Source organism: Physeter macrocephalus, chromosome 15 (assembly GCF_002837175.3).
Source record: "Physeter macrocephalus isolate SW-GA chromosome 15, ASM283717v5, whole genome shotgun sequence".
Lineage (NCBI taxonomy): Eukaryota > Metazoa > Chordata > Mammalia > Artiodactyla > Physeteridae > Physeter > Physeter macrocephalus.
The window spans coordinates 70,443,921-70,459,874 of NC_041228.1; the positions used below are offsets into that span (position 1 = coordinate 70,443,921).

At 41.8% G+C, this 15,954-nt stretch overlaps 1 protein-coding gene across 2 annotated transcripts in view; it reads left to right on the plus strand.

Moving 5' to 3' along the window:
* The window catches only part of CYP7B1 (cytochrome P450 family 7 subfamily B member 1), a 211,106-nt gene that overhangs the window by 137,563 nt on the left and 57,589 nt on the right, over window positions 1-15,954 (plus strand). The window contains exon 2 of one of the 2 annotated variants that reach the window (XM_024127005.3): window positions 15,140-15,210. The exons of the other annotated variant lie outside the window; for it this stretch is intronic. Coding sequence (XP_023982773.1) covers window positions 15,188-15,210 — 23 coding nt within the window. The 5' untranslated portion in view covers window positions 15,140-15,187. The remainder of the gene's footprint in view (window positions 1-15,139; window positions 15,211-15,954) is intronic. 2 annotated transcript variants of the gene reach the window in all.

The window sequence follows — 15,954 nt, forward strand, 5'->3', positions numbered from 1 at the left end:
TTTCGCTATGGTAACCATAAGTTTGTTTTCTATGTTTGTGAGTCCTGTTTTGTAAATAAGTTCATTTGTATCATTTTTTTAAGATTCCACATATAAGCGATATCATATGGGATTTGTCTGTCTCTGTCTAAGGAGCCTCCGTTTAGCCTTTATACGCTGAGTGATTTGGTAACTAGAGATCTACCTGTATCCCCCCATGATGTAGAAGAGTACAAGATGTCACAGACCTCTGAGGGTTGGCCTTGGAGCTGTGTACAAAAGTCAATTTTTTTGGTAAATCGCTGCAGGAAAAATGTGTCCACCCTTAAGCAGGACCTGGATACGTAATACTGTGGGTGACCCTGGGATTATGCCTGCGTATCTCAGGGGCACCCTCTCAGGATCTGCTCCCATACTTCCCATGTCAAGCACCTTTGTCCCAGTGTTGGAGCTAGTGTATTTACCACTCAGAAGGGATTTTTACTACTCCTTCTTCTATATGACACAATCATTGGTTGATGAATTATGTAACAATCAGTCATAAGTATTTTCTTAATATTTTTAAAGTCTTTAAAATTAATAAAGAAGTAAATTTGATTTAATAGATATTATTCAAAATCAGTAAAATACTTCACGTATGAACTAAAATTTGCATTTACCAAACAAAAATATAACACTTGGCAGTTTGTACTATTTTGTCTTTTAAAATTTTGAGCTAAATAAAAATTCCAAGGGATTACATAAAATGACAGAATTGTAACACTGGTTCTGTTTCTTCACCATTATAACCACTGTGCTATCATATTTATTTAGAATCTACTGTTTAAACACAGAACCATGTAGAACCCCCGGATTGGGAGACATGAATTACATTCAAAATGAGTTTACATCCTTTTGAACAGTTAAGAACTTACTCTTGAAATAAAAGCATGGCGCTGAGTCTGGGTGTGATAGGAGGAAGCCTGTATGGTTGGTGGTTCTCCTGACTTAACTTTCAGGCAGAATACCATGTTCATGAAGGGAAATGTAAGAAAAATGTGCTACAATTGCTTAGAATTTAGATCAACAGAAGGTTTTTAGGGTGAGGGATATATAATCAGGAACACTGTTTAGAATCGCTGGTGCGTTGTGATAAGATAGGGTAGGCTGACTTTTAGTGGTTTTGTCCTTGTTTCTCAATTCTCTGCAGAGGGTCCTCCTTATTGTCTCTGCCTGGGGTAGACCCCTCCCACCCTCTGCCCTTGGTCTGCCACTGCACTTGACCGCCTGCCCCCACCTGTGGGCCCAGGCCTACCTGAACAGAACACCTGGGTTTTGCACGGGCAGACCTCAGCAGTGTTGGGTGGTCCTGAGCCAGACTTCGGTCTAGACCCTGATCTCTCTGTGGGGGACTGTTCTGTATGTTCCCAGCTCTCCGTTACTTCTCCATCCTGGTGCAACTCTTTGACTTAGCGGACATTCTAGACTTTGTAACCTGTCTGCTTGGACCTGCTGTGCTCACTGCTCTTCTCTGTCTTTATTGACACTGATCTTTCCATCTGATGTAACTAGTCAGCTCCCTCCTCCAATGTGTCGTTGTCCACATTCTGGCCCTGGTCCTCTCGCCTCCCTGGCTTGTTTGCTCGCACAGCTTCATCACAATGCAACTTACGTCCTTGGCTGTGGTGGCCAGCAAGAGTACAGTTGCTAAGTCAAGGTATGTTTGTGTAGATTTCTTCCAGGAGGTCTGCAGGTAGAGTGGGGTGCAGTGCTGCTTTCACCAGCTGAGAGCGCTGGGAAATGCCGCTGACCCCTGCTGCCTGTGTGCAGTTTCCCTGAAGTGACCTGTTAGAGGGCTTCTGGGCCTTTCCTGGGGCTTTTCGAGTCTTTCCTCGCTCTTACCTATTTTTCGCAGTGGTGCCAGAGGGATGTTTTAAATACTCCATCCTACCCTTAATAAAAAACCTTCATGACTTTACCCTTCCAGACTGGTCCAGATCTTTCTAGCTGGCTTCCAGAAACCAAACTGTCTTCTCTACCCTACCCCCATTCTCCGCCCACAGCCAGTTCCCGCCCCTGCGCTCGGTTTGTGCTGATGCCTCCTCTTCCTTCCCCTACTCCAGGGGCCTGCAGACCACCCCTCCTCGGGCCGCACGGCAGGAGGTGCGCGGCGGGCCGGCGAGGGAGGGGAGCTTCACGTGCAGCTCCCCATCGCTCACGTTACCGCCTGAACCGTCCCCCGCCCCGTCCGTGGAAAAATTGTCTTCCACGAAACCGGTCCCTGGTGCCAGAGAGGTTGGGGACCGCTGCCGTACTCCATCTGCTGAAGTTCTGCTTGCCCTCCAAGGTGCCATTGCCCTGAGACGCCTCCTCCACGCCCCCAGCCTTCACCCCAACAGGTGCCTGCTGTCTTCTACGCCCCGTGGCCGTCTGTGGACACCTCTGCAGAGCAGCCACTACGTTGTACAGTAGTTGGGTGTTTTTGTTATTTTCCCATATCAGCTCCAGCTGTCCCAGAGGAGGGACTGTATTCTGTTCATTGTATATATATATATGTTTACTGCCCAGCACAGTATAGATACTTTAATCTAAAAAAAAGGTTAAAGACTGAAAGTTAGCGACAAAAACAACACTTGGGTGACTTTGTGAATTATTGTTCTTATTTACTTACCTAGAGATATGAATTGTCCCAGAGTTTGGAATGCACATAGAAGTAAAGTGGCCCAAACAGCCAAGTTTAAAGGAATCAAAAAGAATACAGACAAGCAGCCCCATGAAACTCAGTGGATTGAAACTATCCCTGTTGTGCAGAACATCATCTCGTAGTTGCTCGTATTCATGATTAAGACCTCCAGTCATAAATTTTTTTAAGTTATGATTATGCATGATGATATTGAGTCAGGGAGATTTGTGATAAAATTTTCAAATATTGCTATCCTGAATATTTTGTAATAGCTACAGCTATACAAAGCTGGCGCATCAAAAATATTCCATTTCTCTATGATCCAAAACAAAGGTAATGCTGTATTTTTCATTAACAGGACTTCAGGTGTACATGAATTTTAATTGGTAGTGGCTCTGCTTAGAGCTAGGTTACTATGAAAGATTCTTGTCCTCTAAGAGATCATCATACTAAGTGAAGTAAGTCAGACAGAGAAAGACAAATATCATATAATATTGCTTATATGTGGAATCTAAAAATAAATTATACAAATGAACTTATATACAAAACAGAAATAGACCCACAGACATAGAAAACAAATTTATGGTTACCAAAGGGAAAAGGTGGGAGGGATAAATTAGGAGTTCGGGATTAACATATACACACTACTATATATAAGATAGATAACCAACAAGGACCTACGGTATAGCAGCAGGAACTATACTCAGTATTTTGTAATAATCTGAAAGGGAAAAGAATCTGAAAAAGAATACACACACACACACACACACACACACACATACATATAAAACTGAATCCAAAACAGAAATAGACCCACAGACATAGAAAACAAATTTATGGTTACCAAAGGGAAAAGGTGGGAGGGATAAATTAGGAGTTCGGGATTAACATATACACACTACTATATATAAGATAGATAACCAACAAGGACCTACGGTATAGCAGCAGGAACTATACTCAGTATTTTGTAATAATCTGAAAGGGAAAAGAATCTGAAAAAGAATACACACACACACACACACACACACACACACATACATATAAAACTGAATCACTTTGCCGTACACCTGAAATTAACACACTGTAAATCAACTATACTTCAATAAAAAAATTTTTAAAAGAAAAATAAAAAAGATTCTTCTCCATATTAGGGAATTTTGTAAACATCAGCTTGCTTAGTTTCTACAAGGAAGACAATGCCCAATTCACTATATCTTTGCTTCTTTTCACATAATCACCAAATGGTGAGGAAAGTAAGCTGGAGCATCAGTGCTGTCAATTTTTTAAAGTTATAATTACTTACTCATTCACACATTCATTCTTTCAACAAACATGTATCAAACACTTGCCATATGCCAGACCCTTGCCAGGCTCCAGGCAAACCAGGTCCAACAAGGTGGAGGGTACATGGCGTGGACAGACAAGGAGATCTCCTCTCTGGTACAGCTTGGTCCACGCCAGTGACAAAGGTGGACACGCTCAGCTCTGGGAACGTAGGCGCTTTTGAAAATGGAAACACCAAAGCACACAAGAGAAAAATGGAACTGAATTTAAAATATCTGTCTCTGAGTGCATTATAGCTAGAGTCAGTACTCAGCTGTTAAATCCAGCAAAAATTCCATTGCTTCAATTAATTTCTTTGTGCTGATTCTTCCTAGTAAGCCTTAATTTTAACAAAGTTAATTAGGCTGAAGATTAAAAATCCCATTAGTGTCGATCATTCACTTCTTGGCTCTGTCAACAAGGTGCTAAAACCTTGCTCAGTTCCGGAGGGGCAGAAGGGGGGAAGGGGCAGAGCACTCAGGCTAGCTGTTCAGCATTTTTAGGAACCAGATATTTTACACCATTTTTAAGGCTTTAGATGAATATCATTTTAAAGCATATTTTTGTACTTTTCCAAACATCGAGTTATCTCAAATCCTTTAGACCCGTGGCTATTAATTTTCCGAGAGGTCTGTGGCAAGTGTGCATTTTTGCTGAGAAACTCTATCCCATCTACTCTGATGGTCTAATTTGCAGGTTTGCAGGGCATGGATTTTTAATCAAGGACCTGTTTCCACTGTCACCTTGTCTGCCTGTTTATTATGGTTAAAGACTCAATGGTGGCTAATATGTCACCCAGAGTAGGAAAGAACAAACAATTAATAGACTCATGAATTACCCGCAGTCATAATTCTGTTCAAAACACTGGTTTGTTTGAGTGATGCTTTCTGCTTTGACCCTCACACCCGACTTACAGTGGCAAGAATTGCAGAAACTCAAGCGCATACTGTTAACACTGGCTCCCAGGAAGTGGCTACAATGCTAATGTGGCAGCCACAGGGACAGCAGGGGGAACAAGACCAGAGCAAGGGAGCGCCAGCCGCAAGCCTAAACCTATCATCTTGTTCACGATGGAAAGTCAGTAATAGGAAGGAACCCAAGAATGTGGAGGAGGCGGGAAGCCGTCTGAAATCAAGCTCAAACAGGGATAAAGCAAAGGCATTGCACTTCCTGGACAGACGTGAAGACCAGGGGGAATTTAATCAAGGGTTAGGATTATAAAACAGAGTAAACATTATACAGAACAGTATCTTCCAAGCAGATTCATTTAAACATAAGATGAGGGAGAATCAGAACAGGGTACAGCCCCATAAAAATGTCCGGGACACCAGGGTCCACAAAAGATGGAGAAACTCCAAGAGACAAGAGCAAATGGGTGTCTAGATAGGTAACTTGAACCTTTAAGGTGTGGGAGGAGGGCAGGGGAGAGAGGGGTTGCATAGTGGTGCATAGAATGTTCTGCACATAGTGAATCATCACAAGTGTTGGGCTCACAGGAGAAAGTCTAACATCTTTCCTTGAGCTACTGCCTATAAATCCCTGCCCTTGGCATTATTATTATTTTTAACATCTTTATTGGAGTATAATTGCTTTACAATGGTGTGTTAGTTTTTGCTTTATAACAAAGTGAATCAGTTATACATATACATATGTTCCCATATCTCTTACCTCTTGCATCTCCCTCCCACCCTCCTTATCCCACCCCACTAGGTGGACACAAAGCACCGAGCTGATCTCCCTGTGCTATGCGGCTGCTTCCCACTAGCTATCTATTTTACATTTGGTGGTATATATATGTCCATGCCACTCTCTCACTTCGTCCCAGCTTACCCTTCCCCCTCCCCATGTCCTCAAGTCCATTCTCTATGTCTGCATCTTTATTCCTGTCCTAATCTAAAAAAAAAAAAAAAAGTTATTATTATTATGTAATAGCTTGAATCAGTGTGAATAGGTGGGACCACAGCAGGCTGACAAATGAAATGCAAAAAAAAACCCCAAAACACACACAAAAAACTAGGGTTTTATTTATAAATGTTCTCTTGCTATAATATCATTGAGAACTAGGGCCTAGGGCAAGTGCTGTAGAGATGGTTTGCTCTCAAGAACCTATTGGTAGGCTTGGGTAGCCTCTACCTACAGAATAGAAGTACCTACTCATGGCAGAAGAAAGGGATTTCTTCAAATGAAAGGTGTTTCTCTTTGGGCTTCAAGTTCATCACTGAAATAATGACGGTGAGAAACTGAGTTATTTTTGTGGTCCATTTTAATTCTAAAAACATCTATGTTTCTTGACGCTAAATGAGTGTTATTTTCTTTGTGTAGCTTATCATGACCTTTCCCTTTCCCCTCTTCTTTGCTGAAGAAAACTCTTCAAATGCATATCCTATGACCTCACCCCAAAACATGGCCCTGCTACCATGGAAATCCTGTTCAAGCTGGTTGGGCAAAGTATCCTGCCTGTTCTCGAGCATAGATGTTAATTAAGCCTTCAGCACCGCCTCTTATCTCTTCACACACTCCCTGTTCTGGCCAACCTCTACTGCCTATGAGAGTCTGCTTGAAAATGCTCCAAAGTACCTTCTATATTCAGAGCATCGGCCTGTACTCACACTTTCTGCATCACAGCTCCAGACAGGAAGGAAAGAGGTCTCGGCACAGTCCTCACTGGCTTAGCTAATCCCTCCCAATAGGTGGAATCATTGTGTTAAGACATGATTTCTCTACCTGAAACTTTTTGAACCTTTAAAGAAACCAGCAACTTACCTGACCCCATTCTTCATCGTTCCAAGTATCCTTTTCTGTAATGGCTTCACTTGGCTTTACTTTTGTCTAGACCCCCAGGTCTTGAGCTGGTGCACAACAGGTACAATGCCTCTTGAGATGGAACTAAAGAGACTCTGAATCTGACTTTCTTATGTCTGACTTCTGAAATGGATGTTGTAATTTTGCCACTGTACCTCATTTGCTTTTTTTTTTTTTTTTTTTTTTTTTTTTTGGCTCACGGGCCCAGCCGCTCCGCGGCACGTGGGATCTTCCCAGACCGGGGCACGAACCTGTGTCCCCTGCATCGGCAGGCGGACTCTCAACCACTGCGCCACCAGGGAAGCCCCCTCATTTGCTTTTTCATCCTCTCCCTTAGCCCTGAACATGACGACTCTCTTCACATTTGACCCCTATGAGACCCAGCTGGACAAAATGAGTATATTTTTAAGCATGGTTGACATCAGTTCTCACATATCATCTGAAAACCTGCAAATCCAAGAAGCACAGTGAAGGACAGACAAAAGGGGACGCACCAGCTGATGGTGGCCCTTGCTTTGCCTACGCCTGGTCCTTAGCCATAACCTACGCCTCATATGCTCATACTCAGAAGTCGGTGTGTGGGGGCTAAGACAAGAAACTTCAAGTCTGCATTCCTTGAGAGGCACCCCTGGGTCTTGCTGCCTCACCTGAAATGGTTGTCAAGCCCAGATCTCCCCTAATTGATATGAGTTACAGCTCTTGGATGATAAGGACATCTCTTGGGCTAAGATTTGGGGGAATCTCAACTTTCTCCCCATCATCTGCCCTCTCCCCTCCACACACACACACACACACACACACACCATTCAATAATAAAGACAGTAAATGTGATTGGCTAGACAGTAAGAATCGTGGACAAGAAAGATGAAATACAGGATCTTTTCTCCATGATAAATAACCCATCAAGTCTTGTGGGTTTAGAGTGGGTGAGAGTTTATGTGCTTTGAAGAAAAGGAAGAGGAGAAGGAGGTAAGAAGAGGCAGAAGAGAGTCAGAAAGGGATGGTTGTTCTGCTTTGTACTTTGTCTACCAACTGTGTTATATCTGTATTGTTTTCAAATCAGTGCAGGTAAAAGGAATTGCATACCCAGAACGACTTAATCAGTCACCTCCATTCATTAATCAAGCCAGAAACAAGAGCCTCTAGCTCCAAGTTGATGTAATTTCATCGTGGAGGAAAGACTGTCTTCTCATTAAGGTCCTAAACTCGGCTTGTTTTTAGTTACCTAAAATTAGAATGGCCAATCTTCTGTAAGACCATATTATTAATCTGCTCATTATTTATTCAAAATAATATATTGAGTGCATACTATGTAAATCACTTTATACAAGCTCTATGGAAGGAACAAAACAAGTCAGGAGAGTATCAACTCCGGTTTCAGCTTAAATGTCACCACTTCAGAGAAGCCTTCCTAGTTCACTCAGTGTGAGTGTAGCTCTCCAGCCACTTGCAAAAATATTTGTCTTGCTTTATTTTCTACACAACCTTGTCACTCACTATATTTCTTTTGATTAGTGATGTGTTTAAGTGATTATTAGTTTGCCCCCTAGAAGAATGTACGTTCCATAACAAAACCTTAAATCTCGTTCAACTCTTGTAATAGTCCACGCTTTCCAGAGAAACAGAACAATAGGAGATACATATATATATAATGCATATGATATATAACGTGTGTATATGTGATATATATAATACATGTATGTATATAATGTGTATATATGATATTTATTTTAAGAAATTAGCTTATATGATTTTTGGAGCCATCAAGTCTAAAATCCACAGTGTAGGATGGCAGCCTGAATATTTTAAGACAGGGGCTAAGATGATACTATCTTGAGGCAGAATTTCTACTTTCTCAGGGAAAACTCAGTTTTGCTTTTAAGGCCTTTGAACTGTTGGACAAGGCCCACCCCCCCTTATTAATGGTAATCTCCTTGACTTAAAGTCAACTGATTGTAGTAATTTGATACTATAGCTTAGCCAAGTTGACACATAAAACTAACCATCACACTTCTATGTCTCTAGTATTTAGAGCAGTGCCTGGCACATGGTGGGTAGTCAGTAATACTATTGGCTACCTAGTAATTCATTGTATAGGCCTTACAAGAGGCCCTATAAGATACAGCCCTGCCCTCCAGGGCTTATGATCTGGATGGGAAGACACACTCCACACAAGGAAACAATTAAGCCACAGCAACGGGCAGTGTAGGATTCAGAGCTAAAATGAGTGACACTAACACCAATTTTTTTTAAAAAAAGACTAGGCATTCAGAGAAGGGGAGATCCTTGTTAGCGAGAAGAATGAGGAAAGATCTGTTTGGGGGTCTGCTTGTCTATGTCAGGCTGTTTTTTCATTGCCATTTTCCACTGTGTGACTGTAACACCCCAGTGGGGTGGGTTTCCCTCTGCTCTCTGGGTCTAGAGCTGTCTCTCTTCATCTCTGCAGATGAGGATGGCAGTGAGCTGTTTGCTTGGAAGGATGTGCTGCTGAGGTTTGGTTCCTGCAGAACGAGCGGCCCCTGGGCCTCCTCTGAGCTGTTGTCCGCTTGGACCTTGTGGGTCAGCTCTTAGCCGGGTGGGGGAGGTGACCGATTTAACCTGTTCGGTATTCTGTGTCTTTAGTGTTATATTTTACCGACGGTGATAAATGTCGTTTTATGAATTCGTTTGGCAGTCCTTTTATCTTGGGGAGAATAGTGGAAACTGACCTTTTTCTTATTCTGTGTACTTATTCAGATCATCTCCTACAAAAGTTATCTCTCCTAAGGAAGTTAGAAGACATGAAGTGAGTATACCTACCTAAGGTATTAAAGGGTAAATGTAAACATTTAAGGGGAAGTGAACAGGACAGCTGGTGTAGGGTGAGGTCTGTTCATCACTTTGCCCCGGCTGCTGGCTGCTTTTGATTCCCAGTGTGCGGCTGTGTGATGTATGTATGAGGTGGGGGCCCCCTGGCGTTGCGGAGAGGCCTTGGCTATGTGGCACCAGGGAAGGTGAGATCCCTAATGTCCTCTGGGGTCTGCACTGGCGTGTGGCTTTGGGCAAGTCGGGTTGTAGTCCTTGTGGGAACAAATTCAAAATGGAGCTGGAATAGCCCTTAAACGTTGTTAAGTCCTGAAACACCGCTCACACAAAACCTTACATTTAATTCTCATCTGTGAAACACAGAAAGGCAAAGCTGGAAGCCAGAGTTGGTACGGAGTGGCTTGTGTGTGTGTGTGTGTGTGTGTGTGTGTGTGTGTGTGTGTGTGTGAAACCCACTCGTTGCAGCCTTTGTCCCCTCCCCCCATGGGACTCTAGAAAATCCCTGAAGCTTCAGAGTACAGTGTGCAAATCAAATTCAAAGAAACGGAATGATGCCGTTGCCTGCTTTGAAATTCTGCGAAAAATTGTGAACGAGGTAATTCATCCACAGGTTTTTATAAAGACATGTTTTCTTTAAAATAATAATTACATTAAAAATATGAGGGCATAACTTCCTATAAAAAGTTGAACTGGTACAGGAGTGTCTGGGCAAAGCCCCTTCATCTTGCACCCTCCTTCCACTCTCCCCATTCCTACCCCAAGCTCTGTTGGGAGTTTGGTTTCAAGCTTCCCAAATCTATATTTTTGCATTTATTTTATTGGTGCATGAGGGAAGGAGTCATTTATATAAACTGAACCATAGTAGTGTGTTACTATTCTATAACTTACCACTTTCATTCAACGGCATGCCTTAGAAATCTTTCTGTATCAGTAAGATATACTGAACTCAAAGGGCTAAGAGGGTATGAAAATTCCCATTTGCCCCATGCTATCAACAGCCCTGGAAATTTTCAGCATATGAAACGTCTCTTGTCAGAATGGCAAATTTGAAGTGTTCCTGTTGTTTTAATTTATTGTCTCTGATTTTTCATTGATTTGAGCTCTCTATATTGGCAAAGTAGCTTTTCCATTACCTGTTACATTGAAGATTGCCTAAGTTCTAAAAAGGGGTGAACATTTTAACCATGGAATCTGTTTAACAGAGCTCTTGACTGTTACGGTTTATGTCTCTGATAAAAAATTGAGGACTTGGGACTTCCCTGATGGTCCAGTGGTTTGGACTCCGCGCTTCCACTGCAGGCGGCAGGGGTTCGATTCCCGGTCAGGGAACTAAGATCCCGCGTGCCGCGAGGCATGGCCAAAAAAAAGAAGAGAAATTTAGGCTTTGTAACCTGTAAAGCAGTTTTCTTCTGGGATTCAAACATTTTTATGGACTCATAGTCATTAGCGGCCTCGGATAAAGAACATTTTATTAATTAGAGGAAACTTGTTCTTGTGATCAAATGTAAATAGAATTATCATTCCCACCTTGATTTAAATTGCCAGGTCTAGCAATTATGAAGTCCTAGTAATCTCTTTTTAAACCATTCTTTGGTCAATATACGTACTTGTCAGATTAAAAGAGATTTTTTTTCCTTTAAAAACAAGACAAAGCAAGACTGAGTATCAGAATCCAACTTCTTATTTCATATACCAACCAGTATGTCAGGGAGGTTGCCAAACCAATCCATCATAAGGAGGCCCAGATCTCCTAAGTAAATGCCAGTAAAAGGGAATAGATTTAGTAAGATTAATAATCACTTTAATTTATAGCACTCTCTCTCCCAAAGACACTTGGGAAGCTTTGCAAACGTTTGAACCAAAGTGCAGTTTAAACCACTGGGAACTGGGGATGTAAACTTGCTAAAAATATAAAATATGAGCCTCATATAGTAGTCCTTCATATTCAGAGATGACATATTCATATTACATAGTTATCAGTTCAACAAGTTTTTACTGCATTTTATTTGTTCTCCCCAAAGCCTTATTTTTGATAGATGATGCCTAAGATATGCAGGGAGCGTCCTTTCAATATCGTATGAGTGATGAAAGGCAAAACAAAACAATTTATCAAATCACACTGCATACATCCCTATAAATTTGGAGAGTGATGAATCTGTAGACCCATAGAACTTGGCATGTCATGTAGTCATCAAAAGGTAAAGCTCCAGGGCTTCCCTGGTGGCACAGTGGTTAAGAATACACCTGCCAATGTAGGGGACACGGGTTCGAGCCCTGGTCCAGGAAGATCCCACATGCCGCGGTGCAACTAAGCCCGTGCACCACAACTACTGAGCCTGTGCTCTAGAGCCCGTGAGCCACAACTACTGAGCCCGTGTGCCACAACTACTGAAGCCCGCACGCCTAGAGCCCGTGCTCCACAACAAGAGAAGCCACCGCAATGAGAAGCCCGCGCACCGCAATGAAGAGTAGCCTCTGCTCGCCACAACTAGAGGAAGCCCGTGCGCAGCAACGAAGACCCAATGCAGCCATAAATAAATAAATAGATAAATTTTTTTAAAAAAAAGGTAAAACCTCAAACGTCTCAAACACTGCTGGCGACAGGAAGGCTGATCTTACTTGGGAAAAAAAGTAGTTACCCTCTGAAACTATTCCTATACTAGAAGAATCCTTTGAAAGATTGAGCAGTTGTCTGTAGCATTTGAGTTGAGTTATACAGAGGATTTGATATGATTGAACAGAGGATGATGTCATCATATTTTTTTTCTATTTGGCAAAGTTAAGTGGGTTTACAGAAAATCAAAAACACCTACTATATGTTATCCTATATCTAATATTTATAACTGCTGATGGAGATCCAAATAAAACATTTCCTTAGGTTGTAAAAAAAAAAAAAAAAAAAAGGACTAGATAATCATTTTTCCCCATCCTATTCCGAGGCACCAAAACAGAGTTATTTCCCCCATCACAGATATTTTGCAAATATGAATAAGAAACATACTGACCTAAGATACTCTCTCATGGCAAGGTGCCCACCTGATATCTCATTCCCTGTAACTTGGTGACTAATCATTGCAGTGTGCCTTAGTACAAAAGGATCAGATAATAATTATCTTCCTTGTCTGCTTCAAGAGCTCAAGATTTTTAAAGGTCACTATGGTCACCAAGTCCTAAAACACTGAAGTTGTTTCCTGGGAGCATTAAGAAGTGGTGGCTGTCTAGGATCCTCTGTGCCTGTGTACAAGATAGGAGAGAATTAATCTTCCTTAGTTCCTGCCTGGCCCTCCGGGGCCAGCATGTTCTCGGGAGCCACCCACTTCTCTTCTGCAAAGGGGTTGACATGATGGCCCCTGAGGGAATGTGTAATTCTGCCCAATTGCAAATTACAGTTGACCCTTAAACAAGGTGGGAGTAAATCCTCGTATAACTTATAGTTGCCTCTCCACATCTGCATCCATGGATTCAACCAACCAAGGACCGTGTAGTTCTGTAACATTTACTGTTGAAAAAATCCACATGTAAGTGGACCGTACAATTCAAACAGGCGTTTTTCGAGGGTCAGCTGTACTTAGTTATTATGAGATCCTAACCTTAAAACCCTTTTTTGGGGCTTCCCTGGTGGCGCGGTGGTTGAGAGTCCGCCTGTCGATGCAGGGGACGCGGGTTCGTGCCCCGGTCCGGGAAGACCCCACGTGTCGCGGAGCGGCTGGGCCCGTGAGCCATGGCCGCTGGGCCTGCGCGTCCGGAGCCTGCGCTCCGCAACGGGAGAGGCCACAACAGTGAGAGGCCCACGTACCGAAAAACAAAAAACAAAAAAAAACACCTTTTTTTTTTTTCAAGTCTATAATTCCATTAGCACAACTTAGCACATAGTAGTAGGTTTTGGTTTTTTCCCTTCTATTTTCCCCAGTCATTCAAAGTACCCCTCCGCCTTTGAGAATGAATAGCTATATTTAATTAAGGAAAATATCTAAATCAAGCAGAAACTTTACTTTGGTGGATAGCCCCTGAACCCATGAGAACCTTGGCTTTTTTCAGTTATATCCAGTAACTTTGAGGCTGTTTGGGTGAGAAGCTGGATGGCAGTAAGGGAATTAGAGTGGAAACCCTATCCTGTAGGGTTGTAAAGACTTCAGAAGTAGAACAGATGAACATTCTAGGGTCCATATGTTTTCACCTGAATGTCCCAGGTTACATAAAAATACTACTGTAGCACAACTTTTTTCTAATAGCCAACAGCGTTTGTTATTTGGTGGTATGTGTAATATTTTTAAGGCAGGTCATGGCTATAGCAAAGCAACTCGCCATTATATTAAATAACAGGGATAACCAATAGGGTTGAAGGGGAAAAATCCAAACAAATAATTGGATAGTAGACTATTTTTCTCTTCAATTCAGAATTCTGGTGAATTCCACTCATTCTCATTCACTAAATCAGTTACGTCATCAAAACTAACCATTCTGCAGAACGCAAACCCACTCTCCTAAGTGGCCATTTCAGATTTTTCTCCTTCCGTTTGCATTTCCTGGAAGATAAGCCTTTTGGGGGATATCCTCTCTAAACTGCATTTGTGATAACATGAAAATGTAGGCTGTCCAGGCAGTGTAAAATATATTTGTTTAGTCTGAGCCCCAGTTAAATCGAATGATGCAAATCTAAAACCACGTTTTGAAAGAGAAAAATGGTATGTATGTGCATGTGTATTTGAGTGTATGTAGAATTATGTTTAGACAAGCTTGTTCTTTTTCATCAAAAACGGATACCCTAAAAACAGGCTCTTTAATTATATACATCTCTTAGTTATGTAATGAATAGTTTTTTTTTTTTTTCAAACTAACACATGTTACTTCTGATTTCACCTCTAAAAAGAAGTGATGGAAAGGATTTTTGATACCCAAGATGTTGCTTGGAAATAATCATAATTAGTTTTAAAATTGATTATAATATTCTAGGCACTGGTCTTCAAACACATAATCTCATTTAATCTAACCACCACCTCACCCTCATGAGGGTGAGTTCTGTTTTACAGATGACTAAAGTTGGGTTGAGGTAGGCTGGGTAGGAACTTCCCCAAGGTGACGCTGGGATTTATGCCAAGTGGCTGAGCTGTTTGCCCGTCTCTCATTGCCTGAGTTCCTTCAGTCCTACCTGCTACACTACTTATTCTGGAGGACAGATTGCAGTTGGTGGCGGAAGAGAGCCTACAAGTTCTCGTGAGATCTGGACCCTCTCTGTCCCTCCACGTTCCTCCCATCCAGGGCATCCTCCCCCTTGGGTGCTCCAGACACAGCATCATTAGTCCAGCCCCTGTGGCCAGCTGTCTTCCTCCACAGGCTTCAGGCAACTTGCTCTTCTCACCTGGACATTCCTCCTCTGCCCGTCCTCCTCACCCTTCAGATCTGGGCCCCCCATGTCACTTGCTCCGAGCCTGTCTCCCTAACCCCTCCCTGCCACCAGTTTAATAGTGTTTGTTCCCATGATCCTCTTTCACAGGACCCTGATCCTTTCTTTCAAATCAAAATGATATATTTTTAATTGATCTAAGTCATTTGATTTATTTCCCTCAGTAGACTGCAGACTCTCTGAGGGAACTCTGATTCAACTCTGTACCCTTAATGACAAGGACAGTGCCTGGCATGTGAGTGGATTTTTATTTGTTAAATGTATTCTTTTTTGCTATTAAATGTGAGTTACTGAGTTACTAGCTCTGACACTTTTTCCAAAATAACATATTTCAAGTAACTTTTGTGCTTTTAACTGTTTACCCAAGAAATACATCTTTATTACTGGAAATTTGAAAAACTCAGAAAAGTACAAAGAAGAAAATGAAAATTAACCATAGTCCCAATACCCAGAAACAACCACAGTTAATTTAACATTGTGGTGTGTGTATAGCCTTCAAGTCTTTTCTTTGTCAGTGCCTATATTTTATAAAGTAAATCATTTTAAAAAGAGCATTAACATTTATTTGCAGAAAGAATACATTAACTTTCAAATGCTTAAAGTGTAACTTCTGCGTGTTAGTGAGAGCTAATATTTTAGGACCGGGCAGTCATTAAAAAAAATTAAAGAAATGGTATTAATATTTTTAATTTTTTTATTTATTCTTTTTTAACATCTTTATTGCAGTATAGTTGCTTTACAGTGGTGTATTAGTTTCTGCTGTATAACAAAGTGAATCAGCTATACGTATACATATATCCCCATATCTCTTCCCTCTTGCGTCTCCCTCCCTCCCACCCTCCCTATCCCACCCCTCTCGGTGGTCACAAAGCACCGAGCTGATCTCCCTGTGCTATGCGGCTGCTTCCCACTAGCTATCTATTTTACATTTGGTAGTGTATATATGTCCTTGCCACTCTCTCACTTTGTCACAGCTTAC